Below are 15,651 nucleotides of genomic sequence, written 5' to 3' on the forward strand. Positions count from 1 at the left end.
GTTGCCGCATCTACTACATCACTCTTATAGACAGCCACAGTTTGCATTATATTTACATATATTCATATGTATTCATAAGCTCTGTATTTAAAGTACGTCTTTAGGACACTTTATATTTCGTCAACGGAAGTTGGCTGTTCCTGAATATTTTGCTCCGCGTTAGCTTCCGGAGTTAAGCTGGCGTGCCCGTCTGCATCCTTTAGCTGCATGATGGCTTAAGGGCCATTTATACGTATTTAGCGTGACATGTTTAAAATCCGACCGCTATTCAGTGCCTCAGTTAACAGACTTACTTTAGGAAAAAACGGTAAGCAAACGCACCAAAGAAAACGTGCCGCCCGAATGTATTCAGCGTGCAACATGTGATTGTGTGTGTTCCTGTTTTTATTACATTACCATTTCTGTTCGCACGACTTGTCTCCTTACTTTGTTTATATTTATATTAATGCAATATGTGTATCGGGGCATCCTTGTCACGGATTATTTATTGCTGTGTCCCTAGGTGGCCCTCATAAGGTGTTAAGCACGATGAGTGACGAATCCAGAGACGAGCAGACAGCCAAGCTGCTGAAAAGAGCCAATGAGGAAAATGAGGACTCGGCTGAGAAGGAGGAAGTGCAGGCTACAAAAAAGTTAAAAGCAGAAGGGGAACATGCTGACGATGAAAAGAAATATCCCAAAAAGAAAGTGGCCCTCCTCGTGGCATACTCTGGAAAGGGATACTATGGCATGCAGGTTGGTACTGTGGCTGATTCTCCTCTCCAGGCACTTTATTTGTTTATGTTTTACAAAACGTGTGTGTGTGTGTGTGTGTGTGTGTGTGTGTGTGTGTGTGTCTGTGTCTGTGTCTGTGTGTGTGTGTGTGTCTGTGTGTGTTTCAGAGAAATCCCGGAACCTCTCAGTTTAGGACCATCGAAGATGAGCTGGTCACTGCACTCATTAAATCAGGTTGCATTCCTGAAAACCATGGTGATGAGATGAAGAAGATGTCTTTCCAAAGATGTGCCAGAACAGATAAGGTACGAGTATGTACCAGTATCGCAGAAGGACTACTTGTCACAGCCTCAGGCATACAAGACGGTTATAGATGACATATTCACTATAATGTACCCCATGATATGAGTTTGCATACTCCATTATTATTAGTAGTGTGTTTGTATAGGGTGTGTCTGCTGCTGGCCAGGTGGTGTCTCTAAAGCTGCGGTTGATTGACAACACCATGGAAAAAATCAATGAGCATCTGCCATCACAGATCAAAGTGCTTGGTGAGACATTGGTTCTAATAATCCAGTTTAATTATTGGAGTTTGAGATGGTTTGAATATTCAGTCATTTAAAAAATTGTTTTGTCCCAACAGGACTTAAACGGGTGACTCAAGGTTTCAATTCCAAAAACAACTGTGACGCTCGTACATACGCATATATGCTTCCAACAGTGGCCTTTTCCCCAAAAGACTATGACACTGACGCCATAGCAGCCTTCCGCCTCGAGCCAGAGACACTTCAGAAGGTGAACTCTCTGTTTGCTCTCTACAAAGGCACCCGTAACTTCCACAACTTCACTTCCCAGAAGGCTCCAAGTGACCCCAGTGCCCGCCGCTATATCACAGAGATGTCTTGTGGAGAGCCTTTCATCAGCGGCAATATACAGTTCGCTGTGATCACCGTGCGAGGCCAGAGCTTCATGCTGCACCAAATCCGGAAGATGATCGGCCTGGTCATTGCTGTGACGAGGGGCTACGCGAAGGAGGAAGTGGTGGAACGCAGCTGGGGGCAAGATAAGGTGGACGTTCCCAAAGCTCCAGGGCTGGGCTTGGTCCTGGAAAGGGTGCACTTTGACCGGTACAACAAGCGATTCGGAGGGGACGGACTGCACGAGCGGCTGGATTGGGAACATGAGGAGGAGGCCATCAAGGCCTTCAAAGAGGCTCACATCTACCCCACCATTGTTGAGACGGAGTGTCAGGAGGGCTCCATGGTCAGCTGGATGTCCTCACTTCCTATCCATGACTTTAAAGCTACAGCCACAGCTGCTGACACGCAAAACAATAAGGACCAGAAACAGGTATCTGGAAGCCGTCATACAGTAATAATATTTACTTAAAATCACAATGTTTGATGTCTTAAAAAAAAATCTTGTTTATTGTTGCTCTCCTTTTCCCCCAGGACACTGCAGATTTAGGAAATGACTCAGATTAGGTCACCCCTGCCAGCTGAAAGAAGAGATGTTTTCAGAACAAAGTATTCTCTCTTTTTTGTTGTGAATTAGCTTTCTTTTTATTATATCTTCCAAGATTGGATTTTTTTTTAGTAATATCAAATTCTTCTTGTCTTATAGCCTCTTTTCTCTATTGTACCCTCAGTGTTCCCTAATGTTAATTTACCCCTGGATTAAATGCTAATGCACTCTACTCGTGTCTCAGCTTCATTAGTGTTGGTTGTTAAACTGGTAGACTCTTGTTTCTTCAGGATTTTTTATTTTTTTTGCAACACCCAAATGTACTGGACTTTACCTCAACTCCACTTTAAGATTAGGGACAAAATACACTACAGCTTCCATGCAAGAATGCGTTTCATAGATCAGCTGGAGCTGATATGAAGGTTACACACTCTCGGCACACAGTTAGCTAAATCTAAAAAGATCAGTTGGAAGAGATCTTAGGGATCGGTTATATATTTGGCTCAGTGTATTCAAACTTGTAAAGCCAGTTAATGCTTTTTGTGGAAATTGCTATACCAATTAATGTGACCAAACCAGATTGCGCTAATTAAAATAAATAATTCTTGGATTGGAATGAGAGACTTGTATATTCGTAGCAATTTTTTCACTGGGATGTATTGAATTAGAATCACAAATGGTCGCCATAATTTTTATTTCACAGTTGCAGGACCTGTGTAGATGTTTACACATGGCACATAATCTATTGTAGTGTATTATATGGTTATTGTATTATATGACAAACATCATGTATTGATTGTAAAAGTAATGTTTTGACAGAACTCAGTTGAGAGTCACAGTACATTTTTGATGAATTATTCATCTGCACCTGAGCAGTGATAAGATAAGTTTGTGTGAAAACCTGAACGAGGACGTCACCCTCCAGCCTCTAGGTGGCGACACAACAGTTAAGTGTTCAGGACTAATGCTGCATTTACGAACCTTTGGAAAATGAAGGAAAGTAGAACTCTTATGTTTTGCCATGTTTAATAGTCGTGAAAGACTAAAGACAAAACGTATATTTGTATATTACGTAAATAAATATATGGTGTTTATTTAAAAGACACTGTAACTATAAATTATTCACAAATATTTTTAAGATGTTACAGGGAAGTGCCAGGATGTTAGAAGTGATGGGTTTCACATCCTCTAACGTGACTTGAACGTAGCATCACCCAGTAAACATGGCGCCGACCAGAAAACGCAACGTGATTTCGGCGAAAACATCAGAACAAAGTGGAAAAAGAGCTAAAATTGACCTAAATACCAAAGTCGAAAATGTACTTGAGAGTAGAAAGAATGCCAACGACGTTTTCGACATCCTCGAGTGTCTGGAGGTAAATATCCGCAACTAAGTTACTCTGTTTTAGGACCCAACTAACTACATGCTGGTTAGCCAGCTTTATTGACACCAAGCAGGACGTTAACGTGCTTCTCTTGATTACTAAAACGACACATGTTTGTATTCTCCATGTCTGTTTGCAGTCAGGAAAAGAGAAAGATGTTGTCAATGGGGTTGATGCGTGCAGCAAATTGTTCTGCACCTTGTTGGAGAAGAAAGAGCTGTTTTTGGGGAAACTTCCCGAAGAGGAGAAAGCGTTGAGTGGTGAGTAACGTTACGGGTCAATAATAATATCACATTACAATTATTGCTTCTATCAAAATGAAACGTGCTCAAATGTGTTTATACATCAACATACATTTGAGAAACGTATAAAAGAAGCGCTGCTCTACATCAGACAAGAACATGGTGACAACGCCTCACTGGGTCGTACAGTATTTATGTTTGTCTGTATATCTTCTGGTTCAGGAGGGCTGAGTGCTGAAGAGAAGTACCGCATGTTCATGCGACACCGATACAACAGCTGTGTAGAGATGCTGCTGGAGCTCCTCAACCACGAGCTTCATTGTGTGAAGGTGAGTGGACTGGAAGACTCCATGGGAATGGTGCACACACACTTGACAAATAACCACGCTTCTCCTAATTTAAAGTAATGCTTTTTGTTCATTTATTTAGCTACTCACAGTCACCTAGGACTAAAACATAATAGAGGCCATAGGGTCACGTCAAAGTGAGTATGCATGATTAGACGTTTGCAGGAAGCTTCTTTCTCTAAGTCCATATGGTTCTTATTTATAAGACGTATATAAGGTTTTTACTTCTGAAAATTGGGTACTCTGCTATTACTACTAGTATCATGTAATCAATATCCTGTTTGAAAACAACACCGTGTTCTCTTTGGTCGTGTAAAACATGCTAGTCTCTGCACGTAAGTAATGATAGGTGATTGTTTTTTATCTTGTGTACTGTCATTGCATACCAGCTCAGGTCTGCCAACACTATTGATCATTTAGTTGTTCTCTTTTTCCGATGTTGTATTGTCTGTATTTGTATAATAATAACTGTCTGAATGCAGGAGAGTGCCCTCTGCTGCCTCATGAAGTTTGCAGCGGGGGAAGGACAGCATCCCCTCGAGGACTTAGACTGGAATGAACACTACAGCTTCCCAAGAGAACTTATCCAGGTAAAATGTTATGTGGCACAACAGTATGAAAAGCCTTTTTGTGACTTGAAACTATTCCCCAATTTGTTTACCAAGAAACAATTTAAATTATCCAACCTTTTTTGTCATTAGTGGCACAGGCGCCTTCTGATGTTTCTATTATTTCATCATCAGGCAGTGGTGCACAGACTGCTGACCAAAACAACAGACAACTCCCTGCTGATCTCCAGGTTCCAGGAGTTCCTTGAGATGGAGGATGTTCGCTATTACGTTATGAGTTCCATCCGTGAGAATGTGGGCAAAGTCATGGACAAAAACAAAGGGGTAGGGGAACGGTTCAGTGCTTAGTTTATCTGCTGTTGTTGAGTTTGTTTATTACTTTCCTTTACACATTTTATTTTGTAAATATGACTTGGTGTTCTGAATGCTGTTGGTTTGTCTTGTTCCTGTCAGGCATTGGTACCTGTATATCAAAACAACGTGTTCAGCCTCATGTCCAACATCAGTGTACCGAACAAGGAGTCAGAACTCACCAACTTTATGATCAAACAGGAAGGTGAGACCTGCTTGTTGTTGTGTTACTTTCTCCTGTGTGTGGGGAGGAGAGGCTGTTTTTGTTAGTTTTGTACATAAATACTTCTTTCTTATAATTCTAATATTAAACTGATGTTTTTTTTTCTTTTCTAGACAAGCATGAGGACTGGAAAGCTGCTAAACTGAATGTAAGTACAATATTTTTATTCAGATGTTTACATTTCTTAACTTAGATATTTCCTCAAATATGATTTGAAAATGTTGTATTTTATAACAGGAACACAAGCGTGCCTTTGAGAGGATGTGGCTGGGCTTTCTCAAGTATAAGGTATTATCAAATCTTAACTGCACAGTCGTCTAAATGTTTTTTATTCATCTAATAACACTGTTCACCATCTCTCTCTCTTAGTTGCCAAGCAATATGTATAAAAAGATCCTGGTTATCCTCCATGACTCCATTTTGCCCCACATGAGTAAACCCACACTGATGATTGACTTCTTGACTGCAGCCTATGACGTCGGTAAGTCGTGCTTGTGGCTCAGTAGTGAAAGTACTCTTAACATCATCATGTGAGCTGACAATGACTGCTTTAAAATGACCACGGTGGCGTTTTTACATATGCTGGTAATCTTGATTTGATATTTTGTCATGTTTTTGTTGAACAGGTGGAGCTATCAGCCTGTTAGCCCTCAATGGGCTTTTTGTCCTCATACATCAACACAACTTGTGAGTATTACATACAAATATGTTGTATATATATTATATATTTGGCATTAACTACAGTAATATGATGAAACATCATGAGGCTTTGTTCTGAATCTAGAAAGGACAACAGTAGACTGAACAGTGGCGGGCCGTGCGTTTCCGACCTAGTCCTTAAGTGCCGTACAGTCCACATCAGGGACTTTGAGAGCAAAAAAAAAAAGAGACAGCAAACACTCCTGTTGAGCTATGCGTGTTTACAGAGCGCCATTCGAGGCTCAAGGAGAGCTCCAAACGGGGCTCGCTTCAGCCGGAATTATTCCAGCTGCCACTGAGCCGCGCCTTGTTGAAACACTGACCAATCACAGCACATGTTGATGGTCACGCTGGGTCACCAACCAATCACACATCCAGGCCATTTTGCAGGCACTGCACGTCAATGAATACACCCGGCTTGTCTGACTAACTAGGAGCTGTGTAATGAGAAAATAAGATAATAGGGAAAAAATATTATAATACATGTAGTGTATTTGTGAAAAAAAAATGAAATTATAAAATAGCTACAACTTTGTGATTCTGTTTAGGCAGTGAAGGCTAAGCAAGCTCTGACAGCCCACCACTGAGACTGAACGATGTGTTTGTATTGCATGAACTCTGTACAATATGCTGTGTGTGATTGCTTGCTTGCAGAGATTACCCTGATTTTTACAAGAAGTTGTATAATCTGCTTGAGCCTTCGGTTTTCCACGTGAAGTACAGAGCACGCTTTTTCCACCTTGCCGACATCTTTCTTAGCTCCAGGTAAGAACATTCATGCTTCACTCAACCTTTTTTTTCACCCAGTTTTTCCAGTTATAGCTGTGTGCTATATCCTCCTGGAGCACCGGGCAGGCGTACAGTTTTAGTTAATACTGTTTCTAGTTGACCTGCAGTTCCTGTGTTACTGATTGACAGATACATTTTCCAGGTTAACTACACCTTTTAAAATGTTGGCCACTGTTGAGGCCCACTGAATGAAATAGGTTTCGAGGGAGAATGTGATTATCTGATTCAAGCTGAACATACAACCATGAAAAACTCAAAAAGCAGATGTACGCATTCATAACATTTGCTGCATATGTGTTTGTGCCTTCTTCCAGTCACTTGCCAGTGTACCTGGTGGCTGCGTTTGCCAAACGCCTGGCTCGTCTGGCTCTCACAGCACCGCCTACAGCCCTCCTTATAGTGCTGCCCTTCATCTACAACCTGATCCGGCGCCATCCGTCCTGCAGAATCCTTATTCACAAGCCTAGCACACAGGATGGTGAGCGTCGTTCAAAATGTCAGGGGTTTTAAATTTCTGATCCGATTCATTATACCTAACACAGCATGCAAGAATTTTTCGGACAGGTATATATAAAGGTATGTTGGTTGTTTCTAATGACAGAGCCTGTGGAGGACCCATATCTGATGGATGAAGAGGATCCTGTTCAATGCTGTGCCTTAGAGAGCAGCTTGTGGGAGATTAAGGTGTGTACTGCTTGTGAATGTTTTGGATTCACAAATACATACTCACATGACTTGTCAGCCACGGGTTTTTCATTTGAACTTAATGAAAGCATACTAAATTTACAATCATTGTCTTCTCCTTTCCTGCAGACACTGCAGAAACATTACCATCCAGATGTGGCCAAGGCTGCTGTGTCCATCAACACACCTCTGTCTGAAAAAGAGGAGGACATCAGCAAGGTGCTGGAGATAACAACATATGAGGTATTGGGACACTTCCACAGTTACTCAATATTGTCTATTAGTGCATGTAGAAACTAAATGCAAGCTACTAACTCTAATAAATCCTAGTACTTCTCTTATTCTCATATAATAATTTGAGTAGTATGAATAATGTGTCTCATGTTTTTATCCCCAGCTGATGGAGAGAGACCTGAAGCAGTCTCGGATCAAGAGTGTCCCACTGGAGTTTGAAATTGCCACACAGTTACTAAACGGAGCTGGAGATGTGTTAGGACAGCACTTCTGTCTGGATTAAAACAAGGAAGCACATGATACATTTCTGGGACCAGTTCATCTGTCAAGGTTACTGTTTATAGCTGTTTGGCCTGGACCGGAAATGAGGACGGACGTCTCTTTGGGGGCAGCAGCAAGAACAGAAATTAATTTAACCTGGAATTGTGTTATCATGTTTTTCTTTGACTATTAATGTGTAACTATTGTGCATCATTGAAACACCTTTTTGGTAAATAAATCTCTAAGTTTGTATTTGGCACATTTTTGAGACTGATAAAAGAAAATAAGTTACAAATGAATGGGAATCTGAAGGGCTTTTTCCAATTTAAATGTCTGTACAAGTTTGAGATCCTTATTGATCATGGAGTTTTTCCATCAAAAAGTTTTGTTTTTTTTCAGCACTGATTGAACAAAGCCCATTGAGGCTAATCTGTTACACTGGGCTATTAAAATACAATTGACGTCATTCAGACTAACAATCTGTGCAGCTCTACAGTGCTTAAAAGCATATTTCTTTAAATGCATGTTGTACTGTTACTGTTGATTTTTTTTGTCCCTAAAACACAGTAGACACAGCTAATAATAAATGGGAAATCAGTATTGGATCTCTACCTATCTGGTGGCCAGAAACACCTCTTCAGCCTAGATTTTAAAAAAAAAAACGTACGTCCATGCTGTTTCTGCCTGTGTCCTGAAGAAGCTAAAGGCCCCACACATCCCCACAGGTGTTTTCACTTATCCAGGTTGATTGCACTCCAGTGGGGGGCGGGGCGGGGGATACTACCAGTTTATTGAAAGTGGTAGTATCGGGGTCATGTTGACGTCATATTGGACCTTTACCGTGAGAGGTACACAACCACGGGGTCAGGTGGTATGTCACTGTACGGTGCGCGATTGCGAGAGGTTTCGCGCATGAAATGCTCTTATCCATCTCCAGTTCATATTTCAGTTTCTTGTTAAGTGTGCCATATGGTCAAACAGCAGGCAGCCCTTGGGTACAGGAACACCGTGAGAGAAAACCTTGAATCATAAATTACTTGTGTGTGAAAAGAGCAAGTCATTTCGGGTGAGAGCTGTCCCAAACACGCAGCCTCGCGTACAGGCGGACACGCGAAACACGTTTGAGGACATGCATGTGTTGTTCCAGCGCTACACGTTCATGCATGCTAAATTTGTTTCTATTTTTTGAAGGTGAAGTTTTGGAAATTGTATGTATTTAGCTTTTGTTTTGAGGCGTATCGTTTTTGAGGATTATACGGCAGACACACGGCAATATACTCGCATTTGGGAAGGTGAGAAGACCACTGAGAAGATGAAAGCAACCGACCAGCTCACTTGGATGGGTAAAACTCCACCTTTCGAAGTTATTAGTGAGAATAAAGTCCCCCCCTAAATTATAGATATAGGTTTAAAGGATATGTTAACTGCAATTATCAGAAGTTTGTTCTAAAGAGAACAAAGTGCAGACATAAGCTTTAGATACATCCAGAGCAATGTATCTTTGGAGGAAGTCTCCAAAACCAGACATTTAGAAAGCCATTACACACACACACACACACACACACACACACACACACACACACACACACACACACACACACACACGTTTATATATAGTAACCTTATAACTGAACTAATCTAAAATTCTTTAATGTTTTTGTTTCTAATTAGGTTTGTGCTAAAGGATTAACAGCACTACAATAATGCTCAGTATCAAGCTGAGTTAACCACATGGCATCACAATAGTACTGCTCTACTGTCTTCTTCAGAGTGAGAGAACGTACTTTAAAAAAACAGCAATAACAGGAAATCAATCATCATAGTGGGCTGAGAGAATAATTAATAGGGAGATGGTAAATTAAAACCCTCATTCAGGCATGGATAATGAGGCACGCACAGCACCTTCATCTTACTTTAATAATTCTGTGAGATGCTTACCACTGCAGGTTCATAGATGGCTTGGTGGGATGGGACATTTCTGCATAAAACTACAGGACTCCTGAGCTTTGTGTGTTGTTGTTGTTGTTTTGTCTGTCCTCCTCCTTCAGTCCCCTGCAAGGAAATAGAAGCTGTCCAAGGTGAGTCAGCACAGAGAAGCTGTTTGAGCAGTTGGCTGAGGCTCTTAGAGAGACTGAGGAAGAGGGAGCTGATTCATTTGACTGAATTTTTTTTCTTGTATTACCTCTAAGGAAAAACTGGTGGAAAATAAATCACCCGCATTTCATCTTTGTCGTTTTCTTGATGACAGTATCCCAAAAGAAGCACTTTGACAATCACAATTTTTTTTGCGTTACTGTGATCTTGTTCTTCAGTTGCTTTTGTTTAATTCAAATACATGCACGCAACTAAAAGAGACACAGATCACTGAAATCTGCTGTTTGAGTATTTATTATGATGCAGCAGTCGAGTCAGATAAGTCAAATCTCCTGAAGCAGCATTAACCTTCTTAACCTTCCATGTTTGTGCAAAGGTAAAAACAGGGTACATACTACATAGATGGGGATTTAGCACTGACTGATAAAATCTTATGTTTTTTCCATGCTCCCCCCTTTCATTGTGTTGCTGTGATACAGTAATCCTCTCTTATGTAACTAAGTCTTGCTCTCGCTCTCTCACTCTCACTCAATGATCACACTCTTGCATATGGGCACACACATGTATATCAACCACACCTTTCAGCACCTACAAATGCATGTAGATGGATTGATGCAGTGGGCAGGACCGCCTAATTTGACATTGTTACTGCCAGGGATTGACTGTGAACTCGCAGGACCAAACAAGTTATCTGTTTTTAAATGAAAGAAGATGAAAAAATTATCCAATAAATGTCAAGAAACTCTAACTTCAATTTAAACTCTGAACCCAATTAACCGATTGGTGCAAAATGCCATGCATTCTTTTCTGTGTTTATGTTTGCTACATTCAAATTATTTTATTTCAGGTCAACTTGGGGAGAATCTGTAAAGGTGATGTAATGACAATGCATTGTCTCGCTCTTTATTTTAAACTGCACACCATTAACAAAGTACGTGCAAAAGTTCAGTACTAAAGTTAAAAAAAAACACACAAATACAAAAAGGCTTTGGTAACCTGTCAAAATGCAGATGTACGTGATATGAAACTAGTGTATGCATGTTCCGTGTGTACATCTGCTTGCAGTACATTTCTTCTAAACACATTCAGTTGTATGTTTTGATTGAGTCTGTCTGTGTGTGCTTCAGTAAGTGTATGCTTGCATGAAGGTGTGAGGTTTGCAGTGTGGCTTCAGCGTGTGTAATCTCTTGTTGTGTGGGTTTTGCAGCCGATAATGCGGGATCACACGTCCGGCGCTAACATGGAGGAGCTGCTGAAGCGGTCTCAGGTGGAGTTACAGTGGATCCAAAGGCAGCTGGCCATGATTGCTGCCAGAAACATACAGCATCACCACCTGCACACCAAGAGCAAGGTACTGTGGTACCACACACTGTAGGCCCGCATTGCTACTCGGAGGAGAACTTGGCCCACTACTACTAATTTATACTCCAACTACTCATGATTAGATTTTCTTCTTATCAACATGAAACAGAGCTCCTTGAGAGGAGGAAATCTGGGGATAGAGCACCACTTTTATGGACTGTCTTTAGAAAAAAGGAACATCTGCTCAACCTTATCTGATCGATCTTCATTACACATTATTTGATGATGCTTTTAGACTTTTCTCTGCTCTTCCTTCCGCTCTTGATGATGGACTTTCTGTTGGGGTTTGACAACCACCTCCTTTAGTACACATGCAACACAGATGTAGTTGTAAATGGGATGTGTGATACTTTTGTTTAACAACGCAAACTTTGACTAAATATTTAACCCTACATATGGAGAAAAAGTTAAAATTCTAATCTTATTGGCCAGGTCTATTTTCTGATCTGTAGAGCACATAAGCAGAATAAGAAGTTTCTGATCTTTCCAAACAGTCATCACATCATGTTGGATGACAACATCAATGCTATGACAAGTGCAACAAACATATGACGTGATTTCAATGTCTATTTTTGTTCTTCAGTCCGAAAGTCATTGTTATTGACGAATGTTATTCAATCTCATTCCAGCTCCTCCAGTTTTACAAATCTAAAGTTGAGAGTTTTGTGTTTTTGACCGCAAATCTGTCATTTTCAATAATCTTTTACCTTATATGACTCTAACAAATGATCAACTGTCTGCTGGGTTTTTAAATCTTCCTACTGTAATAATACTACAAATATTCCGGCAGCTTTGATGGCAACTGGCATGCAATCTCCTGTTTTAGATGTGCTGACCAACACGAGATTGTAAGAGGCATTTCTATCCTTCACTAATAAAAACACAAAAACAGAAGCACTGCAATGGCTCCATGAGAAGAACTCAGACCTTGAAGTGAAATATCCAATAACTTATTTTTGTAAACATTCTATTTTAAATATTTAACATCCCTTCCAAAATCGACCATGTGACACGTGTCACCAGGTGTAGAGAAAGTCTTCAACCGATAACTCCATCTCACATGTTTGGATTTTTCCTTTTATTCCAACTGGCAGGAGGAGGCTGGCATACCTCTTAAAAACCCACTTCAAACATTAAAAGTTGAGAAAAAAAGCCGGGCCACAATACGTTCTGACGGTAGCAGCTTGTTGGGTTGTTAAATGACACGTAGCCTTCAGCTATTTGCATATTTAAAGGGGTCCTTGCATATTTCTGCCCAATCCAGTTTCCATCTGTTCCTGAACCCCGCTCTCTCAGGGCTTCATGTCATGTGCGAAAAGCGATTCACTACGAGAGCAATGCGTCTGCAGTAAGGATGGAGCCAGACGGTGAGCAAGCGTTGCTAGGCAACAGAGTGGAACAAAGACTACGTTCTTTCTTTCTGTCCTCTCCTCTGTCCTGCGTCTCCTCCGTTCCAGTGTTAAACGGAGGACACCTATCGACATAATGCATTGAGTGGCTGCTGCGAATGCAACCTCACTAAAACCACCCCGCTGATTCAATTTGAGTCCTCTGATCAGGGATTTAGAGGAGGTGAAGAGAGCAAAAGGATTGTTGAGTCTGAGGTCTGTCCAGGAACATTGAAGTGCAGATTTGACTTGATGGGAGAGGGAAGTTGCAAGTAGTAATGCTGAGGAAAACCTAACATAGTGAGATATAAGTAGAAATATGGGATGGAGTGATGTATGCTTTGTTGCTTCCGTCAGCAAAACCGAGACCATTATCTTCGGTCTGTGAGAAAGAAAGATACAGAGGGGATGCTGGACCTCGATCTACTCTGCGTGGGAAATCTATTCAGACAGGATGTTCATCTATGATGTAATGATTTACACATCACTGCTCCACAGATTTACATAGTCCATTTAAATGAAAGCTGCCCTGCATATCTTCTTTATTTTTTTGCCTGTGTGACGTTTTGGGGTGTGCACATGTCTGCATATGAGTAAGACGGAGAGCAAAAGAGTCAGGGAGGGGGGATTTTAAAGCACGACTGGAGGAAGAGGCAGAGAGCGCGAGAGTAAGCGTTAACACATTTAGGGGCGGGACTCAGGGAGGATGTGTGTGTGTGTGTGTGTGTGTGTGTGTGTGTGTTTGTGTGTGTGTGTGTCTGAGAGTGCCAGGCTACTGTAGCTTCTTTTGCTTTCACTGTTAGGGTGAGACCTCCACACTGTTCCAGTAGCGTAAAGAACAGGCAAGCTAGTGGAGCTGCAGATCTGAAACGCTCAATCCAAATGCACACACAGGCACTCATGCACGGGCAAACACGTGCATACGGGCGAACGCGTCACTTCTGACTCCAGTGACAGCCGATAATGTGACGGGAAGAGAGGCGTTTTGGGACATTAGCAGTACTGCTTTAAAGGTAGGCATATTGTCAATGTATATATCAGCAAAAACATACATGTCTGTCCATGCAGCTGTCCCGTTCCCTTTTTTAGACTGTTAGTCACTGTTGATTTTCTTGAATTCAAAACAGACAAATGATGTGCTGGGTGCTGCTGTAGCTATAGGTTTAACACATCCTGAGAAACACAGGACAACGTGTACTCTCTTTATGAGGAGCGTGTTTGCGAACGCTGAAATGTTTCTCTCCTAAGTAGTTGACGCTAGATTTAGAACTGAATCCAAATCCAAGCGGAACACATTCATAACTACACTTATGCTGGAGAAGATTAGCTTACTGTGCTTAAAAAGACAGATTTTCTCTATGCAAAAATCTATTTAATGGCAGGTCAATAGCTGTACATCCACGGCTGACTGCATCAGGCACCACTGAGTGAAGTATTTCACTCACACACCAGATGGCGATATGGCAATCCATTTAAATCACACCCCAGTCAAAATAAGATTACCTTGGGGTATCCTGGTGAGTCGGTTGGCTGAGCACACGCCACTTAACCACAATGCCCTTGGTTGAAAGCCAGCCACCACATGCTGCTTTACTAATCTACTCTCCTGTGTCCCTCCACCAGAAGTCAGCCAACAAAGCGAAAATGCCGCAAATTCCGAGAAAATTACGGTTTTATTAAGTGATTCATCGGATGACTATACTCGCAGCATTTCCTGGTGTCCGTGAAGAATTAAAATCGGTAGCTATTACTTACAGCAAAAGTGGAGGAAAGCTTAACTGTGCGCAATATAAAGTACTAAAAAGCCTTTATTACATAATTATATGCTGTATGCTGCTTAATAATCTTAATAGCTACCCACATTATCTGCCTTGCTTGATAAACAGTTGCCCCAGCCCCCAGTTGTTAATCCAGAGTCATGACTTGTACAGTGCGCTGTGTTGGTGTAAGTCAACGTTAAAGTACTTTTTGACCTCAAGTTTCTGCTTCGCTCTGCCTTTGAGCTGTTCACTGACTTTGACCTTTTGCATTGTGATTGGTAAACACAAAAGGAATTTCTTTCTTTTGAAGAAGGAAAAAAACAACAACATATAATTTAACATCTGAAGTGATCGATCATTAAATGATTCTAGGGAATACAGACTTCACTGGTAATGGCCTAGCTGTTCCTGTCAATAGGTTTATTGAGCAACATGTGGTTACATTTTCATTATCGTAGACTTCCTCTGAGCACTTTAAGCCTGAACTTTGAGATATGACAGAAGGGGCATGTACGGTTGAGTGGAGGCTACATCAGACATTTTTCACATACCTTTTGTGAGCACTATGCTTGGAGGTCGGTTTAAGAGCACAGTTTTAAGCCAACAAGTCCATTTGATATTTCCATACGGCTGTCTCACTGTTACCGCAAGTCAATATATTCATATATTGCTCAGGTAATCTTTTACCCTTGACTGACCCTTTTGAGATGGACTCGCTTTATTCAATAGGATTAAAAGACATAAAAGAGAAAACAAGCAATTTTAAATGCAGTGCTTGGCTCGGATAATAGCAGCTTATGAGACAATGTAACAGATTTAGACAAACACTTAAATAAATAAATAATTATGCTTTCTCTCTGTGTGTGTGTTATCCACTGTCGTGAATACACAAAGGAAGATATATATATTTTTTGCCAAGCTGTGCAGTTTTATAATGAACTGTGTCGAATCCTTCCTCACATCATCAATCTACTTATGTATACACTATTTATATTGGTATCATATCTTGCAGTCCTCCACAGTGGTCTAAGGAAGACAGACGAATTGAAAAAGCAGAGAACCTGTGTTTCGTCATAATGACTGAA

At 41.0% G+C, this 15,651-nt stretch overlaps 3 protein-coding genes across 12 annotated transcripts in view; all 3 read left to right on the forward strand.

The window, feature by feature from the left end:
- pus1 (pseudouridine synthase 1) lies at nt 1-2,391 on the forward strand. Its single transcript, XM_068574439.1, has 6 exons — nt 1-307; nt 503-735; nt 882-1,019; nt 1,163-1,265; nt 1,358-2,064; nt 2,166-2,391. The coding sequence occupies exons 1-6, from the start codon at nt 247-249 to the stop codon at nt 2,196-2,198; spliced, it is 1,275 nt and encodes a 424-aa protein (XP_068430540.1). The 5' UTR covers nt 1-246; the 3' UTR covers nt 2,199-2,391.
- A 1,010-nt stretch (nt 2,392-3,401) lies between these two features.
- On the forward strand, nt 3,402-8,441 carry noc4l (nucleolar complex associated 4 homolog). Its single transcript, XM_068574343.1, has 15 exons — nt 3,402-3,554; nt 3,703-3,823; nt 4,028-4,134; nt 4,635-4,742; nt 4,896-5,045; nt 5,175-5,277; nt 5,409-5,443; nt 5,533-5,583; nt 5,665-5,776; nt 5,922-5,982; nt 6,649-6,759; nt 7,098-7,261; nt 7,385-7,467; nt 7,597-7,710; nt 7,865-8,441. The coding sequence occupies exons 1-15, from the start codon at nt 3,402-3,404 to the stop codon at nt 7,982-7,984; spliced, it is 1,593 nt and encodes a 530-aa protein (XP_068430444.1). The 3' UTR covers nt 7,985-8,441.
- A 597-nt stretch (nt 8,442-9,038) lies between these two features.
- Nucleotides 9,039-15,651, forward strand: part of rimbp2a (RIMS binding protein 2a) — a 55,023-nt gene continuing 48,410 nt past the window's right edge. For 7 of the 10 annotated variants that reach the window (XM_068573956.1, XM_068573963.1, XM_068573957.1 and 4 more), the window contains exons 1-2: nt 10,312-10,928; nt 11,264-11,407. In XM_068573956.1, coding sequence (XP_068430057.1) covers nt 10,872-10,928; nt 11,264-11,407 — 201 coding nt within the window. In that variant the 5' untranslated portion in view covers nt 10,312-10,871. Of the gene's footprint in view, nt 9,306-10,010; nt 10,041-10,311; nt 10,929-11,263; nt 11,408-13,670; nt 13,820-15,651 lie in introns of those variants that run through there. The other 3 variants (XM_068573962.1, XM_068573961.1, XM_068573966.1) reach the window with 3 other exon arrangements.

This window comes from Clinocottus analis, unplaced genomic scaffold, assembly GCF_023055335.1.
Source record: "Clinocottus analis isolate CAN_PGR_092001 unplaced genomic scaffold, fCliAna1.0.p SCAF_13, whole genome shotgun sequence".
NCBI lineage: Eukaryota > Metazoa > Chordata > Actinopteri > Perciformes > Cottidae > Clinocottus > Clinocottus analis.